Here is a 13783-nt window from a genome sequence, read left to right on the forward strand (position 1 = left end):
TGGAGCTAGTCTAAGAAGCTACTTTAATCGCAAAATGGTGAATCTCATCGTGGTTATGCATATAAAGAACACAAAGCTCAGAACTTCAATCGTCTCTGACAGCACGCAAATGATTAATATCAGGATTATAGCATCACCTCACAAAACAAAACATGGAGTACATAAATAGATATTATTGCAGAAACCAATTAGGAACCTGTTTGAAAGTGGACACCTCAGCCATGTATCCATCTTTTATCCTAGCAATTTTCATCTCAATTGCAGCCTTCATGATCTCACCTTTCTCGTCTTTCTTTGTAATGCCTAGCATCTATACGGTGATTATTAAGCTTAAACATGTCAATCAACAGATTATTAAAAAAGACAAACGATCCAATCAATTGTGAACTGATCCAACAAATGTTCAGAATGCGGTCACATTTTTACTCCAAAAACGAGGAAAGCACATCAAATTACTGGTACACACGATGAATTTGACTCGTTATAGGAAAACACTGATTCAATTTGCAACTGAGGTAATTAATTGACATGGTGTCGTGGAGTAACGAACCGACGAATCAGATGAGGCGGCGACGATCAGACAGAAGAAGGCGAACTCATTTTTGAAATTGCAAGCCATAAAATGGATCAGGAACTCGATCCGTTCAACTGTCGTTCACCCGATAGCACGTGACGGGATCTCCACTATGGGTGCAGCGAGAGGTGCTTCCTGCCTGCCACCCTTGGGCACCACCTGTGTGCCCTTCGCCGCACGCACGATCATCCCTCGGTTGTCGCCGGTCAGACATCCACCTAGTGCAGCGGAGGACGCATTGTCGTTCCTAACGACCCCTGTGCATCGCGTCGAGACCGCTGGGTGAAGCGCCATCATGACCGCGGAGGCCACACAGTTTGCAACACGAGGCATCCGACTAGGAGGCCGCAACGACGCGACAGATAGACGATGACGCGTGCGGGGTTGGGATCTTCTGGGCTAGAGACGGGCACACGCGAGATCATTGTGCGACAGGCTATGGCGCGCATGGGCGTGACCTGTGAAGCAGGGAGCGAAACAGACATAGACGAGGCGCTCAACCTGCTGTGAAACGACGTGCGGGAGCGCGCACGGTGTGAACCTCGCGAACCCCGACCTACCTCGCCTACTTTTGGGGAAGCACGAGAGGCGACTAGCCTTCTCCTCGTCGATGCCCTAGGTCGATGCAGCCAAGGCAGGTGTTGTGTGGAGCCCTTGCGCGTGTCCCGCAGGGTTTGTTGGGCAGTGGGTATAGTGCATGGGCTGGAGTGCGAGTTGATTTTAAAAAATGGTAAAAGGTTTTTGTAAAAATACGATGTAAGAGGACTGTTTAAACTGGTGATTTAATATAGTAAAGATAAAAATGATGTAGAACGATCATTGAAACTGATACTTTAATATAGTAAAGATAAAGAATTAAAACAAAGTTGTGTTGAAAGTGGTAGTGTCAGCAGTGAATTTTTCGATTTGGCGCGGCCGCGCGCTCGTGCGGCTTTCCCCCCTCGTTTTTTCGAAAGGGCCGCTAAAAACCGAAGCAACAGTTGAGCGAAAGCGAGGAGACGGCGAGGTGAGTTCTGGAGACTTGGAGAGGCATTCCGCATCGGTATCCCGTATCCAGCAAAGGCGGCAAGCCATGGAGGAGGGTCTGGTATCAGTGGACAAGTTCTCCGGTGGCAGCCAGGCGTACTTTCTGACGCACCTCCACCAGGACCACACCCGTGGCCTCGGCGCGGTGGGCGGGTGGCGCCACGGCCCGCTCTACTGCTCTCCGACCACGGCGCGCCTCCTCCCCATCCGCTTCCCGGGAATCGACGCCTCCCTCCTCCGCCCGCTAGCCCCAGGTGCCTCTGCCTCCATCTATCTGTTCTCTCCCTCCTCGGGCCAGTCCCTCTCCCTTCACGTCACTGCCATCCCCGCGCTGCACTGCCCCGGTACGTCACCCCTCCCGATTCGCTTGCTTCACTCTTTTCTCTGCACGGCTGGCACGGAACTACTGATCTTCGGCTGGTTTTTGCGGCTGACGCGTGCCTCCGCGCAGGATCGCTCATGTACCTCTTCCGCGGAGACCTCGGGTGCATGCTGTACACGGGGGACTTCCGGTGGGAGCTCGGATGCGATGAAGCGCGGCGAGCGAAGCAGGATTTACTGGACGCGCTTGACGGGGATACCATTGATGTGCTCTATCTGGACAACACCTACTGCCACCCATCGCTCAACTTCCCTCCACGCCCCGTCGTCGCTGAGCAGGTCAGTTTCGCTTAGACACAAGCGTGGTTGTTATGCCAATTTGTGTCTTCGCGTAATGGTTGAGTTTACCGCTGATGATGACCTTATCGAAACATCATTTTTGGAATAATTACATCTGACATATAGGACGGGTTCAATAATTCGATGATAAATTCTGTGAAATACTGATGCTTGCATGTCATCAGAAATACACTTCCGTGCACATTGTAGAGTGTATCTTGAGTTGTCAATGGGATACCCTTACAGTTTAAGGGGTGTTTGAATGTACTAGAACTAATAGTTAGTTGGCTAAAAATTGTTAGTGGAATTAGCTAGCTAACAAATAACTACCTAACTATTAACTAATATACAAAAAATAGCTAATAGCTGAACTATTAGCTAGGGTGTTTGGATGTCTCAACTAATTTTAGACACTAACTATTAGCTCTAGTGCATTCAAACACCCCCTAATTCTTTGTTTTGGTTCACCTTGAGCATGCATCTTAACTCACAACTCATAATTAGTGTTTCCTTGAAAAAAACAATCTAGCATAGTTTTTTTGCTGCTGAATAATGAAGAGTGAAATCTAATGTGCAGATATTGGTTGCTTAAGCTGCAGTAACCATCATGCCTAAATGAGTATGAATTGGGATTGATGTCTTATTAGTGCTGCCACTGTGAATAGCCTGCAATAAAATGTCAATAGCAATTAGCAACTTGTAAACAGATTGTCTATGTTTATGTTTCATGCGTTGAATGTACTGAACTACCCAAAATAGAAATCAATGTAAATCTGTGATTGTCGGTACGGTGCTTATGTTTCTTATTTTTTATATGCAGGTGATTGATATTATTCGGTCACATCCTGATCACGAAGTTATCATTGGTGTTGACACTCTTGGAAAAGAAGACCTCTTGCTTCATATATCTAGAGCACTACAAACGAAGGTTAGACTTATTTTCTCAACATATTCCATTTTCTACTTTTGAGTCTTGGCAAAAGATTGAGTGATGATGACTAATTTCTTTTAAGAGACAACTAAAGTAGCCATGGCTGATGCTCTATGTTTCAACATTAACTTGTTTTTTCAGATTAGTATATGCAGGCTATAACTAAGTTGAGCTGCAAACAATTGACATGCTAACTGCTAATTTAACTGATTCCCAAAAATCACATGTCCAGCTTCGTAACTCCAGAATCTTTTCCTTCAATTTTCTCATCAGATCTGGGTTTGGCCCCAGCGCCTACAGACAATACACCTCCTAGGGATTGATGAAAACCGTGATATTTTTACCACACAGACCAGTTTGACTAGGATCCGTGCTGTTCCAAGGTACAGTGTCACCATTGATAATCTTGAAGCTCTAAACACAGTGTGCCCCACTATAGGGATCTTGCCTTCTGCTATTCCTTGTCTTTGGAAGAGCAGTGAAGGAAAGGCCAAATCCAAGGGTAGGTCATCAGTGAAGTCTATCAGGAGCTCAGGGAGAGGTGAAGGCCTAACAGAAATGGATTGCAATCCCTTGTCACCACCAAAGCTGTTTGACAAGGATTCTTATACTTTGCCATATTCTGAGCATGCTTGCTTTTCAGAGCTGGAGGATTTTATGCATACAGTGCGTCCATGGACAGTCAGCGGCATCGTCAGCTCATCGTTCTGCTATGTGAATCCCCGTCACCACTTCAGACATCTTTGTTTAGACAATAATGTTAATGATGAAACTGACATGACGCCCATAAAAAATAAGGGCAGGGATAATGATAAGCTGACACCAAAGAGATGGCGAAATGGTTCTGTGACTCCAAAAGAAAGGAAGGTCAGGATCTCCAGTTCAAGTCTGTATAGAAGCAAAGTTACAATGAAACGGAAGGAGTGCTGCGGTGCAAGGATCAATGACACTGAAGAACACATTGGTGTTACCTGACTTTGTCCCTTCCCAAGTAATGTTATGTTTTCTTTTGTAAAGATTAACAACTGGATGGTGGAAGTCTTGAAGCAATGAGATGGGATATGTTGTTCCAAGCCAAACTTCAGCTTGCTGGTATTCAGGAATCTGGACGTGGTCTTTGGCTCTCTGCTATCTGTTCCTTAGAACCCTGTCGTGCTAGCAAGATGCATTTTGGTCCAGATTCGGTTTGGGTTGTACAGTGCTGTTCCTTTTGCGATGGTGTTCAGCATTTAGATTGCTGAAACCTTTGATGCATGTTAGTTGCTACTGATACATCTATTTGTAGTATTTTCATATGTCTGACATGATGTCGCTACTGCTTCAAATATATATAATGTTCTTACAACAATGCACTATTTGGTCCATTGTTTGTCCCAATTTGCCCAGCTTCTCTGGTGGGCTAAACCCTTGGGGTATACCAAGTAAGAGGAAGCAAAGAAAAATGAGTTTAAGATTGTGCTAATGATGTTACTAGTTAGGGACAGGTCCAATTCAAATGCAAATTCAAATAGCAGGCAAGCAGAAGGGGAAAAGAACAATTTAAATCTCAGTTCTCATGCTCAGTGAAAATAAAACCACTCTGCTTCTGGAGAATCGACCTTCAATTGAAAGAAAACTAGTTTATGATCAATAAAATTCTTTTGTCCTTTGACGGTCAGGCTCAAAGACTCCGATTCTGAGATCCCCAGAGGCGCAACTGATCATGCTTACATGAGAATGGAGGGGGAGCCCTGGAAGGAGCCTCTTCCCACGGACGATGGCAAAGTCGTGTTAGAGATCTCCCAGCTATTTCAACGGTTCATCCGGAGTCCAGCTCCAGCGACGACACGAACGATGACTTCGAGGAGCGGAGGAACTCTGGTGCCGCCTTGTCGTTTACTCCCTCCGTTTCTTTTTATTTGTCGCTGGATAGTGTAAAATTGCACTATCCAGCGACAAATAAAAAGAAACGGAGGGAGTACATTACATACTTTGGCGACGTGAACAAACAATAAGAGCTCGTGTGAACTTGGATTTGAAACAATACTTTATAATTAAATAAAAAGGCAAAAATCTAATTTCCATCTCCGTGACAGGTACAAACACGCGTTGCATTTCAGGTTGCACCAGGGCTCTGACTTAAAAACATACTTCCTCGATTCCTTCTATATTACAAAAAAAATTGAAGTCCATAGGTTTCAACTATGACTAATATTATATTAAATGACAAGAGTTTTTCTGTAGTAAAAATAGTTTTTCATATGAATCTAGTAACGTCAATGTTGTACAGTTAATTCAATATATATAAGGTTTCAGATATTGATGTTTGGTTGGTCAAAGTTAACAGCGTTTGACTTTGGAGAAATTGAGATGGAGTTGTATTACGATAGACGGAAGTAACGATATATAATGGTTTGACTATTTTCTAAAACGAATGTAAATGAAAGTGAATTTTCATTCCACTGGTGCACTAGACAAAATCTGTAGCCACCAAGTTCTGTACAAAACCAACAAATACCATTCCAGACACCCTTACCACCCGTCTCCAGCGCCATGCCATGCTTGTAACTCTTCTTGAGACAGTACTGAAAACTTCGTCAAAGCCGGTGTACATCCAGAGGGACCAGAACCCAGCTTATCTGAGGATTAAGCCATTGATACCCATGCCCCCAACACCTCCTATATCAGACATTTGATTCTGACTTTCTGAGCATCTGAGGAATGATGTTTCTTCTGCTCAGCATCTTATGTAGTTCAATGGTTTACCAACCAATTTAAGTGCTGCGCTGATATAGAAGGATAGAAGGTTACTGCATACTTGAATGACCTAACCTGCAGAAAAGGTTCTTGGACTTCACGATTTGATTGGGTTTGTTGCATACCTTGGATCGTTGATTAGTATCGCACTTCTCACGTCTCCACCAAAGTCGATAATCAACCATTGAAACATAGAATAACGTTAGAAATCCGATACCAGAATTGACTAATCAGGATATAGCATGTGACCATGTGTGCTAGATTCTGAGGTTTCAGGAGGCCTAAAATATAATGGCATAAACCTACAACTACAAAAAAGAAGCTAAAAATCTTACAGCATACAAATTCTTGGTGATGAAGATGATAAAGCACACCAGCCTGTTTATAAAGTCAAAAAAAGGCGTCCATACAATATTAAATTATAAACTATAGTATTCTTTGACAAGCCAATTTTAAGAGACAGAAACCTGGGCAAAAACAAGATTCAGTGAGGAATGTTGTATCTGGATTCTTAAATGAACGAAAAAGCAACCGCACAAATGTCCATTGCACATGAAAGGAAAACCCGAAATCATTGTACGCACAATGCTTGCAGTTTAACAGGTCATTGTGTTAGCGAAACTCAAAAGTGTCAGGTAAAAAATGTTGATTGTATTCGTTACTGCGACAGTATGAAATCTAGGAGCACCGAGCTTTTCTTCTTGTGCTTTACTCCAGATCCGTCTCGTTGGTCTTGACTCTTCTAAATGAGGTTCCTGAACAAGATTATTGTTGTTATTAAGATTTCTACACCCTAAGCCTATTCACACCCAAAATGCTTTTAGCAATATATACAGCGTACACAAATTAGAGTAAGCTAAAACGGGAAACTTTACATTCCCCTTGGCAAAAGTACGATAAATACATGTAAGCAGAAACTCACATTGTCAAGATTCCTTCATAGGAGGTTATGGGCCCTCAAACAACCACCTACATGAAGCACTGCAGCTTGAAGGAGACGAGGCTATCGATCCACTCACTGTGAATAATGAATAAGCATTTAATCCCAGGATTCATCATGAGCCAAAGGGTATGCACAGTTTGGTCTTCAACCTCAGTGCTACTCTTCTATTAAGTTCTTGCTTACAACTCCTCTTGAGCACAACATGCTCAGTAGATCTTGGGCCTCCTTCAACAAACCTTCACGAGCAAGGCCTTCGATAAGTATAATGTAGGTTGACTCATTGGGCATGCATCCGTTGGATACCATATAGGCAAGAAAGTCGATAGCATTATCTATTTCATGTCTTTTACATAGCCCAAGCAGTATCTTGTTGTACACCAAAGCTTTGGGTCTCATTCCGATATCTTGCGCTAAGTGAAACATTTGAATGGCCTCTTCAACTCTATCTTCCTTTGAGAGGATACCAATGATTGAAGAAAATGTAATGACATCTGGCGATACTCCCTTGCTGACCAAGCCATGCAACAACTCCAGGGCATCTTCTGAACTGCAATCCTTGGTAATCCCATCAAATAATGTATTATATGTGATCAGGTTGGGTGTGCAACCATGTTCCATCATTTGCTCAACGAGTTCAATTGCTTCGTCCAGAAATCCTTTTTGGCAAAAGAAATTCACAAGTACATTGAAAGTCACTACATTTGGAGGGCAATCCCTATGAAGCATTTCAGCTACGAGCTCTGCAGCAGCATCTAACCGTTCAGCGTTGCACAAGCCTGTCAGCAAAGTAGTGTATGTGATGGTATTTGGTTTGCAGGGCATGCTGCGAAACAATTCTAAGGCACTGTCAATATGGCCCTGCACACAGAATCCATTGACAAGAGCATTGTATGTGACAACACCCACTGTACACCCATGCTCTTGCATTTGTTCAATAAGCATAATAGCTTGCTCGATCAACCCCTTTTGGCACAAGATGCAGATAAATGTATTGAATGTTACCTCGTTTGGGGGGCAATTATTCCGGACCATCTCTTTCAAAAGTTCCTTGGCATCATTCCATCGTTCGGCACGACACAAGCCCTTTAGGACTGTGGTATAGCTAATGGTATCTGGATTGCACCCGTAGGAACCCATGTTGTTTAAGAACTTAAAGGCATCGTCAACCCGGCCTTGTTTGCAAATTGAGTTTATGACAATATTGCACAAGGTGGTGTTGGTGGCGCACTCATGCTCCGTCATTTGTTGAAGAACTTGAATAGCCCGCTCCACCATACCTCCTCGGCAAAAGAATCTGATTAGCATGTCAAACGTCACCTCGTTTGGCATGCAGTTCTTCTCCATCATCTCAGCAAATAGTTCCTCAACGTCATCCCACCGCTTGGAAGCGCACAAACCCTTGAGGAGGGTGGTATAGCTGACAGTGTCAGGCTGGCACCCGTAAGAGAACAACCTGTTCAAGAGATCCCTTGCGTCATCAACACGGCCTTCCCTGCACATGCCATTGATGATGACATTGTACGTGACAATGTTGGGTGTGCATCCCTTGGCGCGCATCTCGTCGAGGACTGCCATGGCCTGCTCGAACCCACTGTTCTTGCACATGGCCTCCAGGAGCACAGTGTAGGTGACGACGTTTGGTTGGCACCCGCGGCGGAGCATATCGTCGAGCAGGCTGAGCGCGTCGGCGACCCTGCCGCGGTCGCAGAGCACGCGGATCAGTGGCGTGTACGTGTAGGCGTCAGGCGCGACGGGCATGGAGCCGATGAGCCTGCGCGCGGCGTCGAGGTGGCCGTAGCGGCAGTACCCCGCTACGAGGGTGTTGTAGGCGAAGACGTCGACGGGGGAGCCGGAGCCCTCGGCGGCGCGGAGCACGCGGGCGGCGTCGGAGGTGCGGCCCCGGCGGCAGAGGTTCCGGATGAGCTTGGTGCAGAGGTAGACGTCGGGGGCCTCCCCGTCGCGGGAGGCGGAGAGCTCGACGAGGCGCGCGGCACCGGCGAGGTCCTCGCGGGCAATGAGGCGGCGGAGGCGGGCGCTGGCGGGATTGGGGGCCACGTTGGGTGACTCGGGTCTCGTGGCGGCGGCGGCGGCGAGGTGGTGGGGCTTGGGGTTGGGGAAGGTGGCGTGAGGGAAGAGGAAAGACGACTGAAGGAGCGCGGCCATGGTGACGACCGGGCGGGGGTGACCGGGGCGGGAGTGCTCGCGGCGGGGCGGGCGTGTCCGCGTGTGGTGTGTGGAGCATCGTTTCTGCTCGGTGATCCGATGGTGGGTAGGGCGGATTGGGCGCGGGACCGGATCAGACGAGTAACGGTTGGTTCGCTCTCTGCTACTGGGGCTGCCTGCCTTTCTCGCGTCAAGCTTGGTGTAGTAGGATGAGTTTGGAGTTGAAGCCCGATAGTAGATTTTTGCGATTTTAGAACATCGCAGAATAGGCTTCGCTTAAATGGACATTCACGATGGCTTCAATAGAATAGAGCGGAGACACGGCCGAATACAGCCATTTGGACAAGCTCCTGCCTTGATCTTCGATTGAGCCAGCACTGTGACCATTATTGCCCATCGCGAATTAAGAAGAGGAACAACATAAGTTCTTTTTTGCAAATAGTTACTTCTATAAATGAAAATTTAATTTGAATCAACACAAATTAATATCAACAAAGAATAGTGCAAGAGAACTTAGAAAGGGAGAAGATAAACAAATAACAAGCAATAAGCACAAGAGAGACGGTGATTTGTTTTACCGAGATTCGGTTCACCAAGAATCTAACACCCGTTGAGGAGTCCATAAAGGATGAGTCTTTTTTAACCCTTTCTCTCTCCCAACGGTCTACAAGACCGGCGAGTGTTCCTTCTTCTTTGTCAACAAAAGACCGAATTCTTCGCAAGGCCAACCGCAACGATAAGGTGCTCTTGCTAGGTTTACAAAACAATGGGATTCAATACTCCACTCTCAAATGATCACATGAGGTAGCACACACTTTCTCTCAATGATTCTCACAAGGCACTCTCGCTAAACACACATGAGTAGCTCTTTCTTGCTTGATCTGTCTTTTGTGGCACTTGTGAGGCTTTAATCTATATAGAAGTGTTGCTCTAATAGATATGAGTGAATACCCAACTCTTATGTATGATATGAATCAATGAAATTATGTGAATGGGCTGGTTGGGGTAGTTTTTATAGCCCTCAACCTCCCATAAAGTTGTTATGGCACATATGCTAAATATATAGGGGTTGATGGTCCGCGGCTAGGGCTCGGACGATCCACAACCCTCCAACGGTCGGATCTGACATTACAACAATTATGTCTAACATCCCAATGGCTAGATCAACGATGGTCTTCCCATGGCGACGACTTGTGAACGGTCTGCTCTTAGTCTCGGACGGTATACACTAGCTCTAAAAATCCTTTTGCTCAACTTGCCACCTTCGGGCTGAAGCAAATCAACACAGGCGGATGGTCCATGAATTATAGCTGGACGGTCCGCTGTTTATAACCGGACGGTCCACGAGAAGGGTCCGGACGGTCCGCATTTGGCGATTTCGGAACTTGAATTTCTGACTTGTCGAGTTGTCGTTGATCTTTGAACTATCTTCTCCAAGTTGCTTTGGTTGAACTTGAGAGAGATCTTATGACTTAGACAAATATCTCTAGTGGTTTTCCAACTAGTCAAAGTCATGGATCTTGTACATTTTAATTCTCTAACTCATATTCCTTCTTTTGCTCAAACTAGCTCCAAAACAGTGAGATGTTGATTCCGAGCTTTCCAACCTCTCTTGATGTATCAAATAGGTTCTTAGGGGTATTATAACTTATACAAAGAGTAGAACTATTGAAAGTTCATCTATTCCATGTTTTTACCCTTATATGGTTGGTTCTGTGCTGATTGTAACTTAGAAAATAAATTATTGAACTTATGAACCTATGAAACAAAGACTAGGCAAACTAGTTAGTCTGAATGATTGTATGGTCATCAAACACCAAAATCAATACAAGAAATGGTTTAAAGCCATTTCCCTTTCAGTGAGTCTGTCCCCACCACCACTTGGGAGCACTATCTGTATGGTACATGTAGAGAATTCAACAACACAAGCATTGGTTTGGGATGGATTCTAGGTATGATTTTTCTTTGTTAGTTTATTTATGTCATTTCCATATTTAGTGCATATTCTCATTATATAACACTCTTTTTTGAATAAATGGTACAAGTTGCCTGAAGATGGGTCTTATGATCTCAATGCATGTTATATGTTTAAGTATAACGCGAACGATGTCATTGCAGATGCAATGTACTATGTCCGGATTCAGGATATAAAGGCATGGTACAGAGCAAGTCATGATGATCGGCCTATGCCAAAGACCAAGGCATAATGGTAATCAATTTACCTTGCGAAGGAGCAATACCTTGAGGTAAATAAGTTGTTGACTCTTCTATCTTTTTTGGCTGATTCTTGTCTTGTGTACATGTTAATGCATCGGTCTTGTGTAGGTGTTTGTTCCTGAGAGCACCTAGAGGGGGGGGGGGGGTGAATAGGTGATCCTGTAAAAATCAAACACTTGTAGCCACAAAAACTTGGTTAAGTGTTAGCTCAATAGAAACAAGTGGGTAAGGACCGAGCTCTTGTGAAACACAATAGTCACGATGAAAACAGGCACAAGAGACACGATGATTTATCTCGTGGTTCGGCCAAGTAACACTTGCCTACTCCACGTTATGGCGTCCCAATGGACGAGGGTTGCCCTCAACCCCTTTCAAGTGATCCAATGATCAACTTGAATACCACAGTGTTTTCCTTTCTTTTACTCTATCCCGTTCGCGAGGAATCTCCACAACTTGGAGCCTCTCGCCCTTACAAATGATGATCACAAAGAAGCACGTAAGTAAGGGAGGGGAGAGCAACACACACAAGACTCAAAGCACGAGCACAAACACGCACACAAACCACAACTTGAGCTCACAACACAATGCGGGGAGTTCTCTACTCAACTAGAGCTCAAGTCACTATCACAATGAATCAAATGCACGAGAATGGAGTCTTGGTGCTTAGAGATGATCAAAGAATGCTTGGGTAACTCCTCCATGCGCCTAGGGGTCCCTTTTATAGCCCCAAGGCAGCTATGAGCCGTTGGAAGCAATCTAGGAAGGCAATTCTTGCCTTCTGTCGGGTGGCGCACCGGACAGTCCGGTGCACCACCGGACAGACACTGTTCATGGTCCGGTGCAGATTGCCTTCCAAAAATAGCACAGCCGACCGTTGCAGAATTGGAGCCGATGGCGCACCAGACACTGTCCGGTGCCCCCTGCCGACCGTTGGCGCGACCACGCATCGCGCGCTGATTGCGCGGCCGACCGTTGGCTCACCGGACAGTCCGGTGCCTCACCGGACCGTCCGGTGAATTTTAGCCATACACCGTTGAACGATTCCCGAGAGCGACGACTTCGCCGCAGACGGCTCATCGGATCCGGTGAATTATAGCCGTACACCACCGTCAGTTCCCGAGAGTGGCCTGTTCACCGGAGGCTGGCCTGGCGCATCGGACACTGTCCGGTGCACCACCGGACAGTCCGGTGTGCTAGACTGCGCTGAGTCTTGGCTGTTCCAGCCAAGATATTTTCTTCTTCTCTTTTCTCTGATTCCAGCACTTAGACAAATATATTAGTACATAAAAATCAATGTACTAAGTCTAGAATCATACCTTCTTGTTGATTTGCACTTCATCAATCATTTGGCACAAGATTACTCACTCAATACGTGTTGGGCACTTAATCACCAAAACTATACTAGAAATGGCCCCAAGGGCACATTTCCCTTTCAATCTCTCCCTTTTTGGTGATTTATGCCAACATATCAAAAAGCAACTAAAAGAAGTGCAACATCAAAGCAATTGAGAACAAGAATTGTTTTTGATTCAAATTTGGCATATTTGGATCATTCTTTGCCACCACTTGGTTTGTTTTTGAAATCAAACTCATTTTCCTATCTTTAAGTCAAATACACTTGTTTAGGCATAAAGAGAGGTATTCCATGAGAAAAATTGATCAAAAGCCACAAACTCCCCCTTTTCCCATAATCCTACATTCTCCCCACAAGAGGCCAAATTTTGCACATAAGAGTATTTTGACAAAACAAAAGTTCTAACTCTACTATTTTCAAAATTCTCAAGTGGTAGCTGATCCATTTTGCTTTGGCCTTTAATTTCTCCCCCTTTGGCATTAAGCACCAAAACAGGATCATTGTTGGCCCTTAAACCCCATTGCCTCACCAAAACCGTCAATTAAGAGTAAAAAGGCAATAAGAGCATATAGATGAACTTGGAGTAAATTACCCTCTCATCGGAGTGCAGTGGAAGTCTTGCATGGTCCAAGTTCACCTTTCCCTTTCAATCTACCTTTGAGACTAAATTAAGAAAACTCACGCTCACGGTTAGTATCAAAGGGTCAAGTTGTAGCATTTCTCCCCCTAAATATGTGCATCATTCACACATGGACTTGTGAGGTCCGGGGATCCCTTGCACAACTTGAGCACCATAAATAAGCAATAATATGCATAAAGGAACATGATCAAAGGCATAAAACACATGTATGCTCTAGATCAATCCAAGTTACGCGAATCTATGACATTTAGCTCACTACGCAGCCTGCAAAAGGTCTTCTCATCTAAAGGCTTGGTAAAGATAACGGCTAGTTGGTTCTCGGTGCTAACATAAAACACTTCAATATCTCCCTTTTGCTGGTGGTCTCTCAAAAAGTGATGCTGGATGCCTATGTGCTTTGTGCGGCTGTGTTCAACAGGATTGTCCGCCATGCGGATTGCACTCTCATTGTCACCTAGGAGTGGGACTTTGCTCAGATTGTAGCCAAAGTCCCTGAGGGTTTGCCTCATCCAAAGTAGTTGCGCGCAACACTGTCCTGC

General features: G+C 45.1%; 2 protein-coding genes across 7 annotated transcripts; one reads left to right on the top strand and one right to left on the bottom strand.

Moving 5' to 3' along the window:
- Positions 1–1577: 1577 nt before the first annotated feature.
- LOC100192022 (uncharacterized) lies at positions 1578–4537 on the top strand. 2 transcript variants are annotated; one of them, NM_001365507.1, is made up of 4 exons: positions 1578–1944; positions 2052–2260; positions 3081–3188; positions 3465–4537. In NM_001365507.1, the coding sequence occupies exons 1-4, from the start codon at positions 1647–1649 to the stop codon at positions 4164–4166; spliced, it is 1317 nt and encodes a 438-aa protein (NP_001352436.1). In that variant the 5' UTR covers positions 1578–1646; the 3' UTR covers positions 4167–4537. The 2 variants fall into 2 exon arrangements, with proteins under 2 accessions (NP_001352436.1, NP_001130918.1); NM_001137446.1 differs by having other exon boundaries at positions 1585–1944; positions 3835–4534.
- A 1070-nt stretch (positions 4538–5607) lies between these two features.
- Positions 5608–9205, bottom strand: LOC103636589 (pentatricopeptide repeat-containing protein At1g09900). Of its 5 annotated transcripts, none has more exons than XM_035961953.1 (4): positions 7020–9205; positions 6850–6945; positions 6053–6682; positions 5608–5951 (listed from the first exon to the last, which is right to left on the bottom strand). In XM_035961953.1, exon 1 carries the CDS (start codon positions 9031–9033, stop codon positions 7027–7029), a length of 2007 nt encoding a protein of 668 aa, XP_035817846.1. In that variant the 5' UTR covers positions 9034–9205; the 3' UTR covers positions 5608–5951; positions 6053–6682; positions 6850–6945; positions 7020–7026. The 5 variants fall into 5 exon arrangements, with proteins under 5 accessions (XP_035817846.1, XP_035817845.1, XP_008657166.1 ...); XM_035961952.1 differs by having other exon boundaries at positions 5608–5956; XM_008658944.4 differs by having other exon boundaries at positions 5608–6682.
- Positions 9206–13783: the final 4578 nt, after the last annotated feature.

The sequence above is a fragment of the Zea mays genome, chromosome 8, assembly GCF_902167145.1.
Source record: "Zea mays cultivar B73 chromosome 8, Zm-B73-REFERENCE-NAM-5.0, whole genome shotgun sequence".
NCBI lineage: Eukaryota > Viridiplantae > Streptophyta > Magnoliopsida > Poales > Poaceae > Zea > Zea mays.

Excerpts from the sequence above, each read along its gene's own strand:
- LOC100192022 (NM_001365507.1), top strand. The coding sequence starts at position 1,647 with ATGGAGGAGGGTCTGGTATCAGTGGACAAGTTCTCCGGTGGCAGCCAG. Across the intron at positions 2,261-3,080 it reads GCCCCGTCGTCGCTGAGCAG|GTGATTGATATTATTCGGTC; the intron begins GTCAGTTTCGCT and ends TTTTATATGCAG. Across the intron at positions 3,189-3,464 it reads CTAGAGCACTACAAACGAAG|ATCTGGGTTTGGCCCCAGCG; the intron begins GTTAGACTTATT and ends TTTTCTCATCAG.
- LOC103636589 (XM_035961953.1), bottom strand. The coding sequence starts at position 9,033 with ATGGCCGCGCTCCTTCAGTCGTCTTTCCTCTTCCCTCACGCCACCTTC.